The sequence below is a fragment of the Ictidomys tridecemlineatus genome, chromosome 10, assembly GCF_052094955.1.
Source record: "Ictidomys tridecemlineatus isolate mIctTri1 chromosome 10, mIctTri1.hap1, whole genome shotgun sequence".
In the NCBI taxonomy this organism is placed as follows: domain Eukaryota; kingdom Metazoa; phylum Chordata; class Mammalia; order Rodentia; family Sciuridae; genus Ictidomys; species Ictidomys tridecemlineatus.
In genome coordinates, this window is record NC_135486.1 from 94,960,694 (window position 1) to 94,975,867 (window position 15,174).

Genomic DNA, 15,174 nt, shown 5'->3' on the forward strand with positions numbered 1-15,174 from the left:
TTGAAAATGAAGTACGAGCAACAATAGCTCATCATTTGTGTAATTAACAGGTACTCTTATAGTTTGATTAAAGTTGTTTTTCTTTTTTGTGGTCCTGGGCATCAAACTCAGAGCCTCACACATGCTAAGCAAGCACTCTACCACTGAGCAACATCCCTAGCCCCACCACTTTAACTTTTTAATTTATGAAAGACACCACTAAGTTTCAGACAAAAAATATATATATTTTAAAAATCTTTACAATAAATCAAGATGTAGGAGCTTACATAGAGCACATTTAGTTTATTTAGGTACTCAATTCTAGCTCCCTTGGATGCAAATAACCCTGGTAACAGTGTGTACATAGTCTTCTCTTTGCTTCTTATAATTTTAAAGCAAATAATACATTTGACTGTATTCAAGTCTGTGCAAATAATCCTTCAGAAGAAATATCCAAGATTCTGTTTGCAGAGGTCAGTTTGTCTCTCAAAAATGATTAAATGACTTTGTTTGTCTCCAGATAAAGTGCTCCTGTCCAGCAGAACTCGAAGACCTTCAAGGGTTCAAGAAGTTTAGTTCAGATAAGACTCTGTCATACAAATTCCAGCTTCCCATGACCACTGTACATGCCCCAGTGAACGAGAGAGAGGATTTTATCGTTGCTGAGGTCTGCTTGTCTCATTTTATCACAGGTCAGACAGCAGTTCTCGTGCCCGCTGACAGGCACCATGCATTCCAAGTCTAACTTTGCAACCTGGCCCTTTTTGGAATGGTGTCCATGAAAGCTGTAGTGCAAACGAGAGAGCATCTGCTGCCGCTGATCCTGCAGTCTCTTGTTCTCACTTCGGAGCATCCTCAAGGCCAACATGATCAGCAACACTAAGATCAGCCCACCAGCAATGGGAACGGCGATCACTGCTGCCCGGAACCACAATTCTTTGGAAGAGGTCAGCTCCTGCACCTTGGTGATGAGGTTTCTGCTACCATCGTGCTGATATCTGTTTCCTTGTCCTAAAGGAGTACAAACAAAATGATCAAACCGTGGACTAACTCCTTTTAGAGATATCCACTTTATAAACAAGGAATCCCATTAAAAAGCAGCTTACAATTATATCAACAGCTTTTTTTAGAAATAAATATTGCAAAACTATCCAAAGAAGCTTACAAACGGCATTTATTTACAGGCTTGTCATCGCTGAAATGTAATGGTCTTTTGATGTCTTCAAAATGTTTAAAAACAGGCAAAACCTATTATATAGACAGACATATAATGCTCAGGCAGACAAAAGCCACTCAATAGAGATACATCTTTGCATGCAGCCATGCTTCTCCCTCTGGTATCTCTAATTACATTAACAACAAAATCAACAGCAGACACACAAAGTCGTGGCTCCCACACAGTCTATAGATCAGGCATAGGTCTATAGATCAGGCAGGCATTTGGGTTAGGAATGGCTTCTACCTACCTGAGGATTCACCCTTGGGAGGAGAGAGAACATCGTGCAGCCCTCTGTAATTGCACATGTCTTCATGACAACATTCCAATGTGGGCATAGTGGTGCCAGAGTGGTTTTGGGCCTGTTTGGCTTGGCAGATGTCTGCTGTGCTTGCAAGAGAGTCCAGGCAGCCATGGGTGAGTGGGGAATTTGAGTTCTGAGGATCCAGAAGTCTAGAGAAGCAGGCGCTGAGCTCAGATTTACACATATAACCAGTTGCCACACAGTGGGCAGCATCACAGTAGCATCGAATTTCTCCTGAAAACAATGAGAAACCAGTCAAACTTCAATTCAGGGAACAGATAAAACAACTATGCAAGCAATTGCTGAATCCCAAGTTCAAGGACACTAATTTTAGATCATTCAAATTGACTGCTTTCAATAGACTAGGACTGGGAACACCTTTAAGCATAAGTGCTTAAATGTATTAATCCTAGTAGCAGATTTCTGATGAGTTAGAGTAATTAAAACTACTTGTTTCTGTAGGAAAAGTCATCATTATATTTTTTTCTACCATAAGGAAAATCACATTGATTATACTCCTAACACAATTATACAACATAAAAATGCTAAGCTTTTTGAGTTTTGTCAGTATAAATATTTGATTGGAGGAACTACTGAATTGTTTACTATCCCAAAGGACTGTGCCAAGATTTAAGAGCTGGAGCTAACACCTTATAAAGTTATTAACTAGAAACACAACAATCTAGAAATTGCCCAGGTCAGGAGGTTTTAAAACTATGAAACTGGGCAGCTATTTGCAACCTCTCTAGAAAAGGCAAACTTTGCCTATAAAGATCTTTTCATGCCGAGGAGCTTTTAGTCAGTATATTGTAAAACAGGAACTAGGCAGTTTACAATTAGTGGTTTGCTTGCCAAAGTCAATTTCTTTCAGCCCAAATGGAAAGTCATAAAAGGGGTGGGGGTGGGGGGGACATAAAACTGCAAAGGCTGACTTCTCCTCCTCCTCCTCAGTTTTACATGTAATTTAACATGTGATCTAAAAGGGGAAACACTGAAACTGAAAATCCTCTGCTAGTTGAATGAAAAATCTTAAGGAAACCTCAAATTTTTCTACAGGAAGTGATTAAAAGTTTCCTTTATAAAACTTATTTTGTGAGTTGCAAGGCTCTGTTAACATTTGGTAACAATGCACGGTTTGAGGTTTGAATGTGGATGTCTAGTTGAAATAATCTGGGTCTGAAATTGTCACTGTGATACTCAACCTGGTGGACTCTGGTCATTGTTAACAGGCCACAGTGAAGGCTACTCTAAACTGAACTAAAGCACACACCTCTTCCCAGTTTCCCAATCAGAAGATTTGTTTAGCTACTGAAACCTCCACTCTGAAATTAAATGCTGGGGGCTGCAGGTTTACAGACTTCCCCCACTCATTTTTCTTCTTCCTCCTCCTTTTTCTGTGAATGCCTGAGTAAGGTGTCTCATATAATTATCTGTCCAAATTCCAGGCCACCACATGGTGTGCTCAGTTTTCACTAGAGTCTGCTAATGCTTCAACTCTAAGAAAAAACATCCAACTAAACACAGATCTTTGGCAACCTACTAACAGTACAAAACTGAGGTCTTGCTCCTAACTCTGCACTAGCCATCCTGGGTTTGGGCCCAAGTCCCTTCTCCAGTCTCCTTTGCTTCAAGTAAGGACCTTGCTCTGCAGCAGTTCTTTTCTGCTCTTTCCAGGATGGCTTTATTCTTCACATAAACCTCAACCAGTCTAAGATGGTGATGACTACGCTTCACTAGACTGATAAATTTCACATACAAATTTGAAGTATAAATAAGTTGGATCTAACGTTCATTTTGAGCCTATCAGGCTCAGACTTGGTGCAGAATAGGAAAACTGAATACAAGTAAAATATTGCTTCAATGTTTATGAGAGTCTATTTAAAATACTGTATTTTCAGTGACCTAAAACAGTCTAATAAAAAATTGACAGGTAACTGGGAAAGTTCTAAGACATTAACCAAAAAATAAAAAATAAAAAAGGAGCCACATTTTGGCGAAGAGAATGGACTTTTGTATTACTGTATTAAAACTATATTTCTGTCGTTTCATAAAGTTTCTTCCTGTGGCATGCAAAAGGCCAGGAGGGGACTGGTATTTTGAAACAGTGAACAATGCTCTTCTGTTTCCCCTTTTCTAGTTACTGTATGTAGTGATTAAACAAAAATGTCTGCTTTAGTCAAGATGGCTACAGGAGAGACTGCTGGCTTTTTTTTAAAGCTTTTGAAGTCCACAGCAGTCAGAAATCTCTGATCCCCTAATTATATCATTATCAGGCACATAGTTTCGGTATCTGTGACTTCATGTCAGCCTCAGTCCCTCCCTGTTCTGCCGGCCTTTGATAGGGCCAGGAGGCTCCCCTCTGCAAGCTGCAGAGGGCTGTTATTTAGGGTTAATTATACCCTTCCTTCCAAAATAAATAAATACTGTAGCACATCATCCTTGCTGGGCCAGCTTATCCTTTAACCTCATGCCTGCTACATGGCAATTAAGGAAAAATGGGGGGTGCAAAGGCTAGATAATGCTTCCTATTTAAAAAAAAATCTGTTCATAGAACAGTAGTTAAAAAGTATATGGCAGGGAGGTAAGAACCTTGAAATCTAGGAAGGTCATTTGGAACTAAAAGATGAAAGCCTGCAGGGCTAAGAAGTTGTTGACCTGGTGTCTTTTTTTTTCCCCTCTAGTGTTTGCAAAATAGAAGGTGAGTGGGAAATGGGACCGCTGACAGCATCTACTCCTCTCCGGAGGAGCAACGCAACACACACTCGCTCATCAAGACACACACCCCACCTACACTCTCAGGGAGATCCACACACGCTGGATCCCAAACACACAGAAACTTAGGCACTCAGACACACCAAGCCGCTCGCACTCCAAGACAGAGACATCAAGAGACAGGCAGATGCATACATTCAGAAACAAAGACACGGAGAGGCTCTCAGACGCAGAGATACACTCAGCGATACGGGGGCATTAAGAGACACCCGGACACATTCAGAAACACGCAAAGGCACACAGTCGCACTTAGAACACACTCGAAACAAGCAAAGACACATTTGGAGACACGGGCAGAGACGCAAAGAGACTCAGAGACAGACATTCAGAAACACAGGCAGACACACAAGGGCATGGGGCAGCTAGGGCTAGGGTCTGCTTTTCCTCGTGTCAGTCCCGCGCAGCGCGGGGCAACGAGGACGGCGGCCAGCAGCAGCTCCTCCCGCCCCTCTCCCCTGCGGGCCGCCAGCGTCCAGGAGTTCACCGACAAGCTTCGCAACACCTGACTGGCTCGCCCAGAGATCCGACTGCACCTCAAGGCGTCGGACCCGGGGTCGATGGGGCGGCCGCGAGGCCACCGCTACAACTTCTAAGAACACAGCAACTTGTCGCGACCTGCGGCTCGGCGCGGGAGGGAACTCGCCCGACGCTAATAACAAAGCCTTGGCAGCCGGCTTCAAAGCCCCGCGGCTGCAGCCCGGCAGCCCGGTCCCCAGCTCCCGCGCGTCCGCAGCGCCCCTCCCCAGGATCCGCGCGCCAGACCACGGCCGCCCGGCGGGCACACACCTTTGGTGAGCAGTACCGCCATGGCGCAGAGCTCGAGCTGCAGCCAGATGAAGATGTAGCTGGAGTGGCGATCCATTGACGTCTCCCTCAGCCGCGGCGCCCCCGCCGGCTCCCGGAGCCGCGGCGCAGCAGCAGCCTACGACCCCCGGAAAGCGCAGGACATGGGTCCTCCCCGAGCGCCAGACGCCGTCAGTGGCGGGGCCAGGGACCGGATGGCGGCCCCAGCATGGATCGTGGCTGCAGGACGCGCCGAGAAGTCGAGAAAAGTTTTTGCGATGTGACTCGGTGCCCCTCACTCCTACGCCCCAGTCTGCTCGGCGGACGCACTTTCGCTGGTGGCGCCGCTGCAGTCCAGCGTGGGGTTCCCCGACTTCGTGCCCCCTAGACCCGCCGCTCCGCGAAGAAGGTGGGAGCTCCGAAACAGCGCACGGAGGAGACGAGCGGAGAGCTCCCGCCACACCGGCCGGGCCAGCCAGGCTCCGCACCGTAAATAGCGCCGGGCTAGGGGAGCCGGCCTGGCGCCGCCCCGCCCCAAGCCCCGCCCCGGCAGCGAAGGCGCCGTCCGATTGGCCGCTGGGGTCTGGTCGATCCCTCGGGCAGCCGAGAGGGTGGACCAGACGCGGGCGAGGGGGGACCTGCCCTAAGGCTCCTAGCGGCGCCGGTGTCTGGGACTGAGGGTCCGGTAGTCGCTGTCTCTCGCGCGCCCCCTGGCGGAGGCCTGAGCGGGTGTGACCTTGGCCAGCGCTGGGTGAGCCCAGCTACTGGGTCCGCCCGGCTTTAGCCTCCTGTATCCTAACAACTCAGCCTCCGGGCAGCGTCCCCCAACACGTGGTTTCTCTTTTGTTCCAACCGAAAAAAGTAAGGGACCCACGTGGCCACCCTCAGACTTACTCCCCCTACCCCCATCCCCATCCTGAGCCATGCTATATGTCTCCGGAGCTCCAGGGACAAGTGGCGATGCCCGGGCGTGGCAGACTTGCCAACGGACTAGGAGCCCCTGCCGAGTCCCGCTTGCTCGCGTGCGGCCGAGCGGGAGTCCGGTGGGGAGCCAGGAAACAGGCGGCGGGGTGCTGGGGTCTGCTTTCAACCGCCTCCCGCCCTCCCCCTCTGCACATCCGCCTCCAGCCGCCCGCCCTGTGTGATCAATAAAGCCCAGACAGACAGACTGTTGATCAGTAGGAGCCGCTAGGTTCTCCCGGGTAGACTGGGGACGAGGAGCCGGCTAAAGACACTTAACGAAAATTAGCAAATCCAAAAGCAACCGGCGCCAGCGAGACGACACTGGCCGAGACTGACACTCAATTAACCACCCCCCAAACAATCGCAGGCAAACACACCGGCTGACCCTGATCAATATCAGCTCCATAGTGATCTCCTTCCTGGGATACTAATTCATTTTATTTGGGCTCGCTGGGCCGCCGACCCCAATGTATCCAAGGCAGTCGGGGGGGGGGGCTTTTGCTGTTGCTTACTTATTTAGAAGAGAAATAAAAACTCTTATTATTAGAGGGAATGCTCTTTTTCTCTTCTCCCCTCCAAACCTGAGATTAGCAAAAGTCAACCATTCACAAAATTTCCTTTTAAGATCACCCACCGTTTTCTTACCTGATTTGTGTAAAGGGAGGGAAAAACAGAAAGATCAGCCCATTTCATTTAGGAGGAGAGTGGAGAATTGAACCTGAGTGAAAAAAGGGCTGGGGGTGTAGCTCAGTGATAGAGTGCTTGCCTAGCATGTGTGAAGCCCTGGATTCCATTCCCCACCACCAAACACAAAACAAAACAGACAAACAGAAAACCCTAAGGGGAAAAACGAGGACTGAAAATCAAGGCAAATATATAAGAAATGCCTAACCTTGTAGTTTAAAGTTATTCAAAGTCTCCAGAGCCTCAGGATGAAATTGCCTTTGGAAAATAATGTTCATATGCAGAAAAATAAAAGTTTCATAAATTGATGCCCTCACCACTACTTTGCTAGATTAAAATCACATCTAAAAGGAGGAAAGGACAAGCCCAGCAGAAGTTTTAAAAGGAGAATAAACTGATCAGGGCATCAGGTCTTTCTCAAGGGCCAGCTGACAGCCAGAGGAAGAAAGGGTTTGATCAAAACTTTCTATGACTGTTGGAACTTTCTCGAGTTAACATTTCTAAGGGCTTTGGGCTGACCACACATTTCAGGTTATGACACACTCCTTTAACTTTATTATTATTATTTGCTGTGTTGGGTATTAAAGCCAGGGCCTCATGCTTGCTAGGCAAGCACTCTACCACTTGAGCTACAGATGCAGCCCCTTTTTGAAGTTTACAGGGTAAATTATTAGCTAAAAGGAAATTATTTTAGAGTATATTTGTTTGACTATTCGAAAGCTCTCACCAGTAGTTCAGGTTTACATGCCTGAGATTATAAAGATGGCAAGAACTAGAGAGTAAATCCCAAACTCTGGAGATACAGAATTCTTTGTATGACATTATGATGCATGAAATAAAGAAGTGACTAGCGTAGGATGGTCTCCTGGAAGCAATGACGTAGAGAATGGCTCCTAAGTAGTAAAGAAGATTGGAAGAGGACCATTACAAGCACAGAAGACCACAGGAATTTAGGCATGAAACGAGTTGATTGTGGGGGTGGATGGGGTGGTAAATAGAGGATGGGAGGTGGAATTACAGGCAATTCTTTGTGGCTGGAGCATAAAATATGAAGCAAATTGGACAGATGTACCAGGCTAACCATATTTACTTTTGAGATAGATAAATACTTGTTTCATGGAAGAAGGTCTAGGAGAATATGTTGGTAAAAGTCATATTGTAGTAGGTATTTTCTGATGTCTTTTCATCCCAGGGCAGGGAATGTCACGTTTCACTGGAATGGACACTGGCAGCCAGACTAGGAGACTCTGCCTTCTGGCCAGAAATAGTCACATGATCCAAGTTGAGACAATTAGATTCTCTCTTTGGACAGAGATGCTGGTCAATTTCTAGAAGTCATTTCATGGGAGACATTCTTTGCTCATCTGTGGAGGAAGAGAAAAATGATGAAGATGGGTAGAGAGGCAAAGATTTAAATCTAAATGGATTTTCCATCACTTGGCTTCCCTTCTTATCCATAGGTTTCACATTAAGGTTAACTCAGTCACCTTAATTAATTCCCATTTGTATTTATGATTCTTTTACTTGCAACCCAAAGAGCCCAAACTAAGACACTTAGATTTTATTGAATTACTCTTTGCTTTTATCATTCCAGGTTATATTACTTTGTTTTGTTCTGAATACAGTTGAGAATAAGAAATTCTTCAGACAATGATTTCAACTCTTCTGTTTTTTTTTTATTATTAATGGGCAAACTTCTTAAATGACTAGAAATTAGTTTTAAGAGAAATAAGCCTGAACTTTAAATGGTTTTAGAGCAGATATGGACTTTTCAACTAAGTGAATGAGTATTTGAATCAATGTGGAAAATCAAAATTGGTTTAGGGATACTATGTCAATTATGAGGCCATATCAGTATCCAACCGAATAGGCAACAATTTTAATTCAATTTAAGACTCTTAAAGAAAACTGCTTCTCTGTAGAATTTTACTTGTGTTCTGTACATAATTCAGTTATTACTTTCCTACATGTAGTTTGAAAATTAGAGGGTGAAAAAAAAAACAGTAAAATCTAGTGTCCTTTTGAAGTTTAAATCAAGAAAAAAAAATCAATGACCAAACTCCTTTTTATTATTATTAAAGGGAATTCTGATAATACGACTAGGGAACAAGCTTTCTATACCCAAGAATGGAAAAGAGATTCTAGACAAAATTGGAATAATTAAACATTATAAGAGTTTTATTTTATTGCCATTAGATAGTGTTCCAAATATGATTTACCAGGGATATATGTACTAGATAATCATGATGCTCCATTATGATATATTCTATAGTCGTTCTATACCATTAAACTAATTTTGTTATCAAAACCATAAATATTCTACCAATTTTTGCTTACCCAAATAATGCCATTGTTTCTCAAAGTTATATGTGATCCCCATTTTAAATAATGCCTCTCTCCCCACAATGCCAGTGAAAAGTAGTCCTTGGTATATTTTATCTGAGAGGAAGCAGTTGTGTTTTGAGTTCCTGGCTGGCATAAAGCAATTACTGCAGTCTAGTGACAGAATCTAACATTTCTGCATATTATACTAATCTTCTACCAGCTAACCATTCACAGAGATTGAGTAATGCTTTAATTCCTAGTAGCTGGTTTTAAAAAACTAGTTATTTGTTCTCAAGAGAAGCTAGGAGGGGGCTAGGGATGTGGCTCAAGCGGTAGCGCGCTCGCCTGGCATGCGTGCGGCCCGGGTTCGATCCTCAGCACCACATACCAACAAAGATGTTGTGTCCGCCGAGAACTAAAAAAATAAATATTAAAAATTCTCTCTCTCTCTCTCTCTCTCTCTCCTCTCTCACTCTCTCTTTAGAAAAAAAAAAAAAAAAAAAAAAAAAAGAGAAGCTAGGAGTTCATCTAATGAGCTTCCATTGGAATAATGGTCAAACGTGAGAGATTAGCCCAGCCCAAAGAATTGGCTCTGTAGTTGGGGTTTTGTGTTTGTTTTTTGATTTTTCATTTTTTTCTTCAAAATGGAAAAGGAGATAAAGGACTGACTGTAGAAGGAGTATGATAGGACTTGGAAGGAAAGGAGAAGATTGAAACTCAACAATCCAAACTTCCTGTCTTCCCACAGGCTAGCAAAAGTGCCATGAAGTCTTCCAAATGAACTGTACAATAGCTGTTGAGTTAAGTCCATGTTGGGGATTGAACCCAGGGCCTCACACATGAGAGGCAAGCACTTAACTATTACTGAACTATGTCCCACACCTGAGTTAAATTTTTTTTTTTAAGGATACTAAAATCTTCCTTAGTTAAAGATGATTACTTTGGGAACCTGGAAATGGCCATTATTCATAATCAACCAGTCTCAATTACATTCATTGTCATCCTTGATGTTTGCAAAATGCTTTTTCCTCTGCTAGGTTATAGTCATGTAACCCCCAATTAAGCCAGTAGAACTTTTTAAAAATTATTCAATGTTTTGCTAATTTGGCCTATCCAATGTCAAATAATGAGTTTAATTAATTTTTTTTCTTTAACTAAAATGAAAAATTAATTCTTTTATGTCAAATAATGAGTTTGATTCCCTTTTTTTTTAAAAAAATAAAGTGATAAATTAATTCTTTAAAACTGACAAATTATCCTAACCCATTTCCTACTTAATGGAACATCACTGACCCAGATTGCAATGAACAGTATTTTTTTTTTAGTTCCATTGTCTTAGCTTATAACATTTTGTTTATGTTTTTTAGGATGAAAAAAAAATATGGTCAAACCATTAAAATCCAGAAGTTTCATTAGAGAGCTAAGCATTTAGGCCCTTGCTTGAAATTGGGGTGAAACCTTGCATCTTTTTCTACAGTCCTCTCTTCTGCTGCTGCCCACTTCTCCTCTGTTTAGTGGTCTGATAATGACTTTTCCTACCATAAAACCATTCTCTTCTAATCCTGGATCTTCCAGACTGAAATTTCATTGATGTGACAGAATGAGGTCTTTTGCAGTGGAACTTTGAAATTACTTCCATTTTCCATCATGTTTTTATTACTTCCATTGTTTCTATGTCATACTATTTTGAGATAAATTTTTTAAATTGACAGATAAAATTGTATGTATCATGTACTATAGGATGCTTTGAAGTATATTCACATTGCAGAATGTTTATATCTAGCTCATTAACAAATGCAAAATCTCACATACTTACTTTCTCTTTTTTTTTAGTCACCATGCTATACAATATATCCCTTGAACTTATTCTTCCTTCTCCTTTATAAATGAAATTATGTAACTTTTGACGAATACTTCCTCAGCCTCCCACCTTCAAACCACCTCATCTGCAAATAACCATCCTTCTACTTTCTACTTCCAGGAGCTCAATGTTGTTGTATTCTACCAAGTAAGATCACTCAGTTTTTGTCTTTTTGTGTACCTGACTCATTCATTTAACCTCATGTCCTTCAGTTTGACAAAAGACAAGATTTCCTATGTTTTTATGGCTGAACAGCATTCTCCCTTCATTCACCCATCGATGGACGCTTAGGTTGATTCCATGTCTTGACTGTGGTTGAATAATGCTGCATTAAACATGGGAGTGCAGATATATCCTCAATGCAATGTACTTTGGATATATAATGGGATTACTGGGTCATATGGTGCTGAGAGCCATAGCCCAGTCAGAATGACGTATAGCATTTTTGCCAGAACGGAGTGGTTGAGAGGTGAGGGCAGCAAGCCATTGAGATGATAATGGTTATGTTAAGCTGTGTATTCAGTTGTAATATTAGACCCCTGCTGTCTACCTCGGCCTGCTACTTTGGAGTTCTCCTGGGGATTCCCAGAGAGTTCCCATTGGTTGGGGAAGTGCCGGAGGAGGGAATTTCCTGTGGGTGGTTCCTAGAGGAGCCACATGGCGTTAGGGAGAGTTCCCTGGAGCATGTGTGGAGTGTGCTGGTGGAGTTCAGAAATAAAGTTTGTTCCTGCTTCAGTGGCTTGTGATTTGTGCCCAGCCAGACTCCAGCAATATGGTAGTACTATTTTTAATATTTTGAGGAACGAACTTCCATCATGTTTTCCTTAACAATGTATGTTCTTACCAACAGTTCAAGGGCTATTTTGTGTGTGTGTTTGTGTGTCTGAACACACCAGAGATGGAACTCAGAGACACTCACTGAGCCACATTCCCCAGCCCTATTTAGAGACAGAGTCTCATTGAGTTGCTTAGCCCCTCACTTTTACTGAGGCTGCCTCAGCCTCCTGAGCTGCTGGGATTACAGACCCTTCAAGGGTGCTTCACTAACACTTGTTATCTTTTGTCTTTTGGATAATGGCCATTGTAACAGGAGTGAAGGGATACTCATTGCATTTTTTATTTGCATTTGCCAGAGGACTCCTGATGTTGAGCCCCTCCCCCCATGCCTGTTAGCCATTTGTATGTCTTTTCTTAGAGATGGAGTCTTGCTGTGTTGCCTGACTAGCCTCAAAATCCTGGGCTCAAGCAATCCTCCTATCTCAACCCCCTGTGTACTATAGGTACAAAGTCACCATGCCTGTCTTGTATGTCTTCTTTCAAGAAACATCTATTCATGTGTTTTGCCCATTTTTAAATTATTCCATAATAATTTTTGAGGAAAATTCTAAATTCTTTGCTGTTTACAAAGTATCAAGTTACACACTTAAATTTGATGTATGGGTTCAACCCATGAAGTTAAATGCCAGACCAACGAACATATCTTTAAAGATTCTATGCATCTGAATGAGACTTATTCTGTGGGCAAAGGTTATGGAGAAAGCTATGGGACTGCCTAGAGTGAATTATTGATCTTATCCTTAAAATTAAGGAAAGAACTTTTAATACTTTTTGTTCAGATTGAATAATCTTTCTTTGTTCGATCGGATCACCTAACAAGTGAGCACCTGTTCTGCTATGAATTCCTTGAACCACAAATAATTTTTCCACTGTTTCACTCACAGTTAGTGGTGTTTACCTCCATATTTACCTCATTTCAAAGAGGTAAATCATTTAAAAAATCACTTAAATTATGTATAGCACATTGTTGGTCAGATTTGTTTAATTAAAAGGAACAGAGACCGACTAAAGATTAGTTAATTCAGAAGGGATTTTGGAGTGGATGCAATGTGATTTATTGTAAGGATACCAACTAATTGGTTAATTTACAAGCATTGCTTCTCATCTCCTCAAACCAGCCTCGCTGGAACCAAAAACCAGAAGCCTTGGGTCTCTTCTCTGAGTTGTCTCTGCTTCACATCTCTCTTCCATGAGCCTTCCTTATTTGCTCTCTCATAATTTCTGCTTGTCTTTATCCAATTAGAAGCCCCCTTTCCCATAGAGATGACTCTATACTTTTGTCCTCTGTCACTATGGCAAACTACCTCAGCTTTTTGATTTCCCAATTCCCAGTTCCTAAATTGAATCAGACACTGAGGCAAAGCAGCTTGCTCTTAAGCTTATGGAGAGATCATCCTAAAGTGCTTGTTTTATGGTCTGTTCAGCTAGGATAGCATCCTGGCTGACATAAAGCATGCCTGCAGCCCACTCAGAAAGGGTATGGGCCAGAAAGGCCAAGTAGAAGGAGATGTGAACAGGCCGGCACCATAGAGCGTATCACTTATATACAAAGTTCGCTGCCCTATAAAGAAAAATGTAAGTGGAATTAAAATCATTCCTTCAAATTATTAATTTTGTGTACTGAGTTTATTACTTGAGTATTTGCTATCATCAAAGTAAACTTAATGGAGCTAAGGGTATAGCTCAGTGGTAGAGTGTTTCCCTAGCTTGCAATGAGGCCCTGGGTTTGATCCCCAGCACAAAATAACACAAATAAATAAATAAATATAAAGTAACTAATTGAAGACAGCACATCTTATGCAAACCAAAGACTCAGAACATTTCCAGAGGTCAAGGCCACTCTGAACTCCTCAATTATTTTAAATTTACAATGTTCTTTTTAGTTGGCTATAATAATTTAAAAAGAGCTTTTGGGGCTGGGAATGTAGCTTGGTGGTAGGGTACTTGCCTAGCATACTAGAGACCCTGGATTCCATCCTCAGTACTATATTTAAAAGGAAAAAGAAAGTTTTTTTTTTTTTTGTTGTTGTTGTTGTTGTTTTGTTTGTTTGTTGTTGTTTTTATCCTTTTATGCATTTCCTGAGAAAGATAAGTATTGGGGATGAATAATCATCCTGTTTTTTTCCACACATATTGTTTAGATTTGTGGAGCTTTGGGGAGGCAAGGTGCCTGCATGTCTATGAACAAATAACATTGCTGGCCAGTCTGCATGTGCTAGAGGAGTAAAATGCATCAAGTTGACAGTCAAAAAGCCAAAGTAGTACTTGCTTCCTTAGGGCTCCATTCTCTCTGCCCCACCCCATACCACTTAACTGCTCCTTATAAAATCACAGGATTATAGAAAGTCCCCTGAAGAAGCTGCATTGTTTACAATTACTTAACTTTCTTTTTTTATTTGGCTCCTCAAGGAGAATGTAAACTCCTCAACAACCAAAAATAAAATAAAATACACCCTCCCACACAAACACAAATTCTTTCTATTCCCTTCAATACCTTTCACATTGAAGATCTGGAGAAATTTTATTGTAAATGAATTCATGTCCATAAGTGAGTTTTTAATGGGAAAGACATAATTTTTTAGATGAAGAAATGACGCTAAAATTGGAAACTGAAGACTTGAATCTGTACCCATGTTGGGCAACTCAGTGTGTTATTATGGGTAAATCAGTTTTCTCCTGTGCCTTAGCTTCCTCTCCCATTAAAGGAAGACTCTAGTAGTAGTAGGTAGCCTCCCTGACTCAGAGTTTGCCAACACAGTAATATAACATTGCCAATAGAGTAACACGGTGTAAGTTTTGTTAACTATGAAACCCCAGAGAAATGCGAAATGAGTTTTCTTAGAAACAGAGTATTCATTCAAACAATTTTTAATCGTCTGGATACATGTAGGATGACTTTAGGACTTCACAGGTGGTTTTAGGATTTTCTCCTCCCTGGAGCTCAAAATTTGAAGAGTGAAAATGCCAGTGCCAACCCAGCCTCCAGCCTCCACCCTCCGCAGTGTGATGGTATCTATCTAAACACAGCATGATTCTTGCCAACAAAGGTTTGCTCCCATGACTGGGGATAGTCCAAGAATCAGTCAAGACAAATTGGTCATCTCATTTATCATTACGCAAGAAATTTAGCTGTTCACAAGGAGCTGTGATTCATGCCTCTAATCTTTTGGGAAACTCAAGAAGGACCTTTTATCCAATGATAGAACTTTTTTGGATCATCCATTTCCAATTCAATGGCATTTTCCAAAGAAGTCTGATGTTGTTTATTCACTGTCAGACAGAATCATTACCCAATAAAATTCTGATTAATTACGGAATTACTTGTCATGAACTATTCTCATAAGCTATACTCTTTTTTAATGGGTGATCAGTAAAATTACTGAAGAGCCTCATATCCTCAAAACCCACTTGCCTTCTTTTAGAGGACTGCCTAATTTTATTTTTATTTTT

The 15,174-nt window shown here is 42.0% G+C and overlaps 1 protein-coding gene across 1 annotated transcript; it reads right to left on the reverse strand.

Moving 5' to 3' along the window:
• Positions 1 to 203: 203 nt before the first annotated feature.
• On the reverse strand, positions 204 to 5,561 carry Bambi (BMP and activin membrane bound inhibitor). The gene is made up of 3 exons (XM_005334287.5): positions 5,058 to 5,561; positions 1,446 to 1,733; positions 204 to 990 (listed from the first exon to the last, which is right to left on the reverse strand). Exons 1-3 carry the CDS (start codon positions 5,131 to 5,133, stop codon positions 572 to 574), a joined length of 783 nt encoding a protein of 260 aa, XP_005334344.1. The 5' UTR covers positions 5,134 to 5,561; the 3' UTR covers positions 204 to 571.
• Positions 5,562 to 15,174: the final 9,613 nt, after the last annotated feature.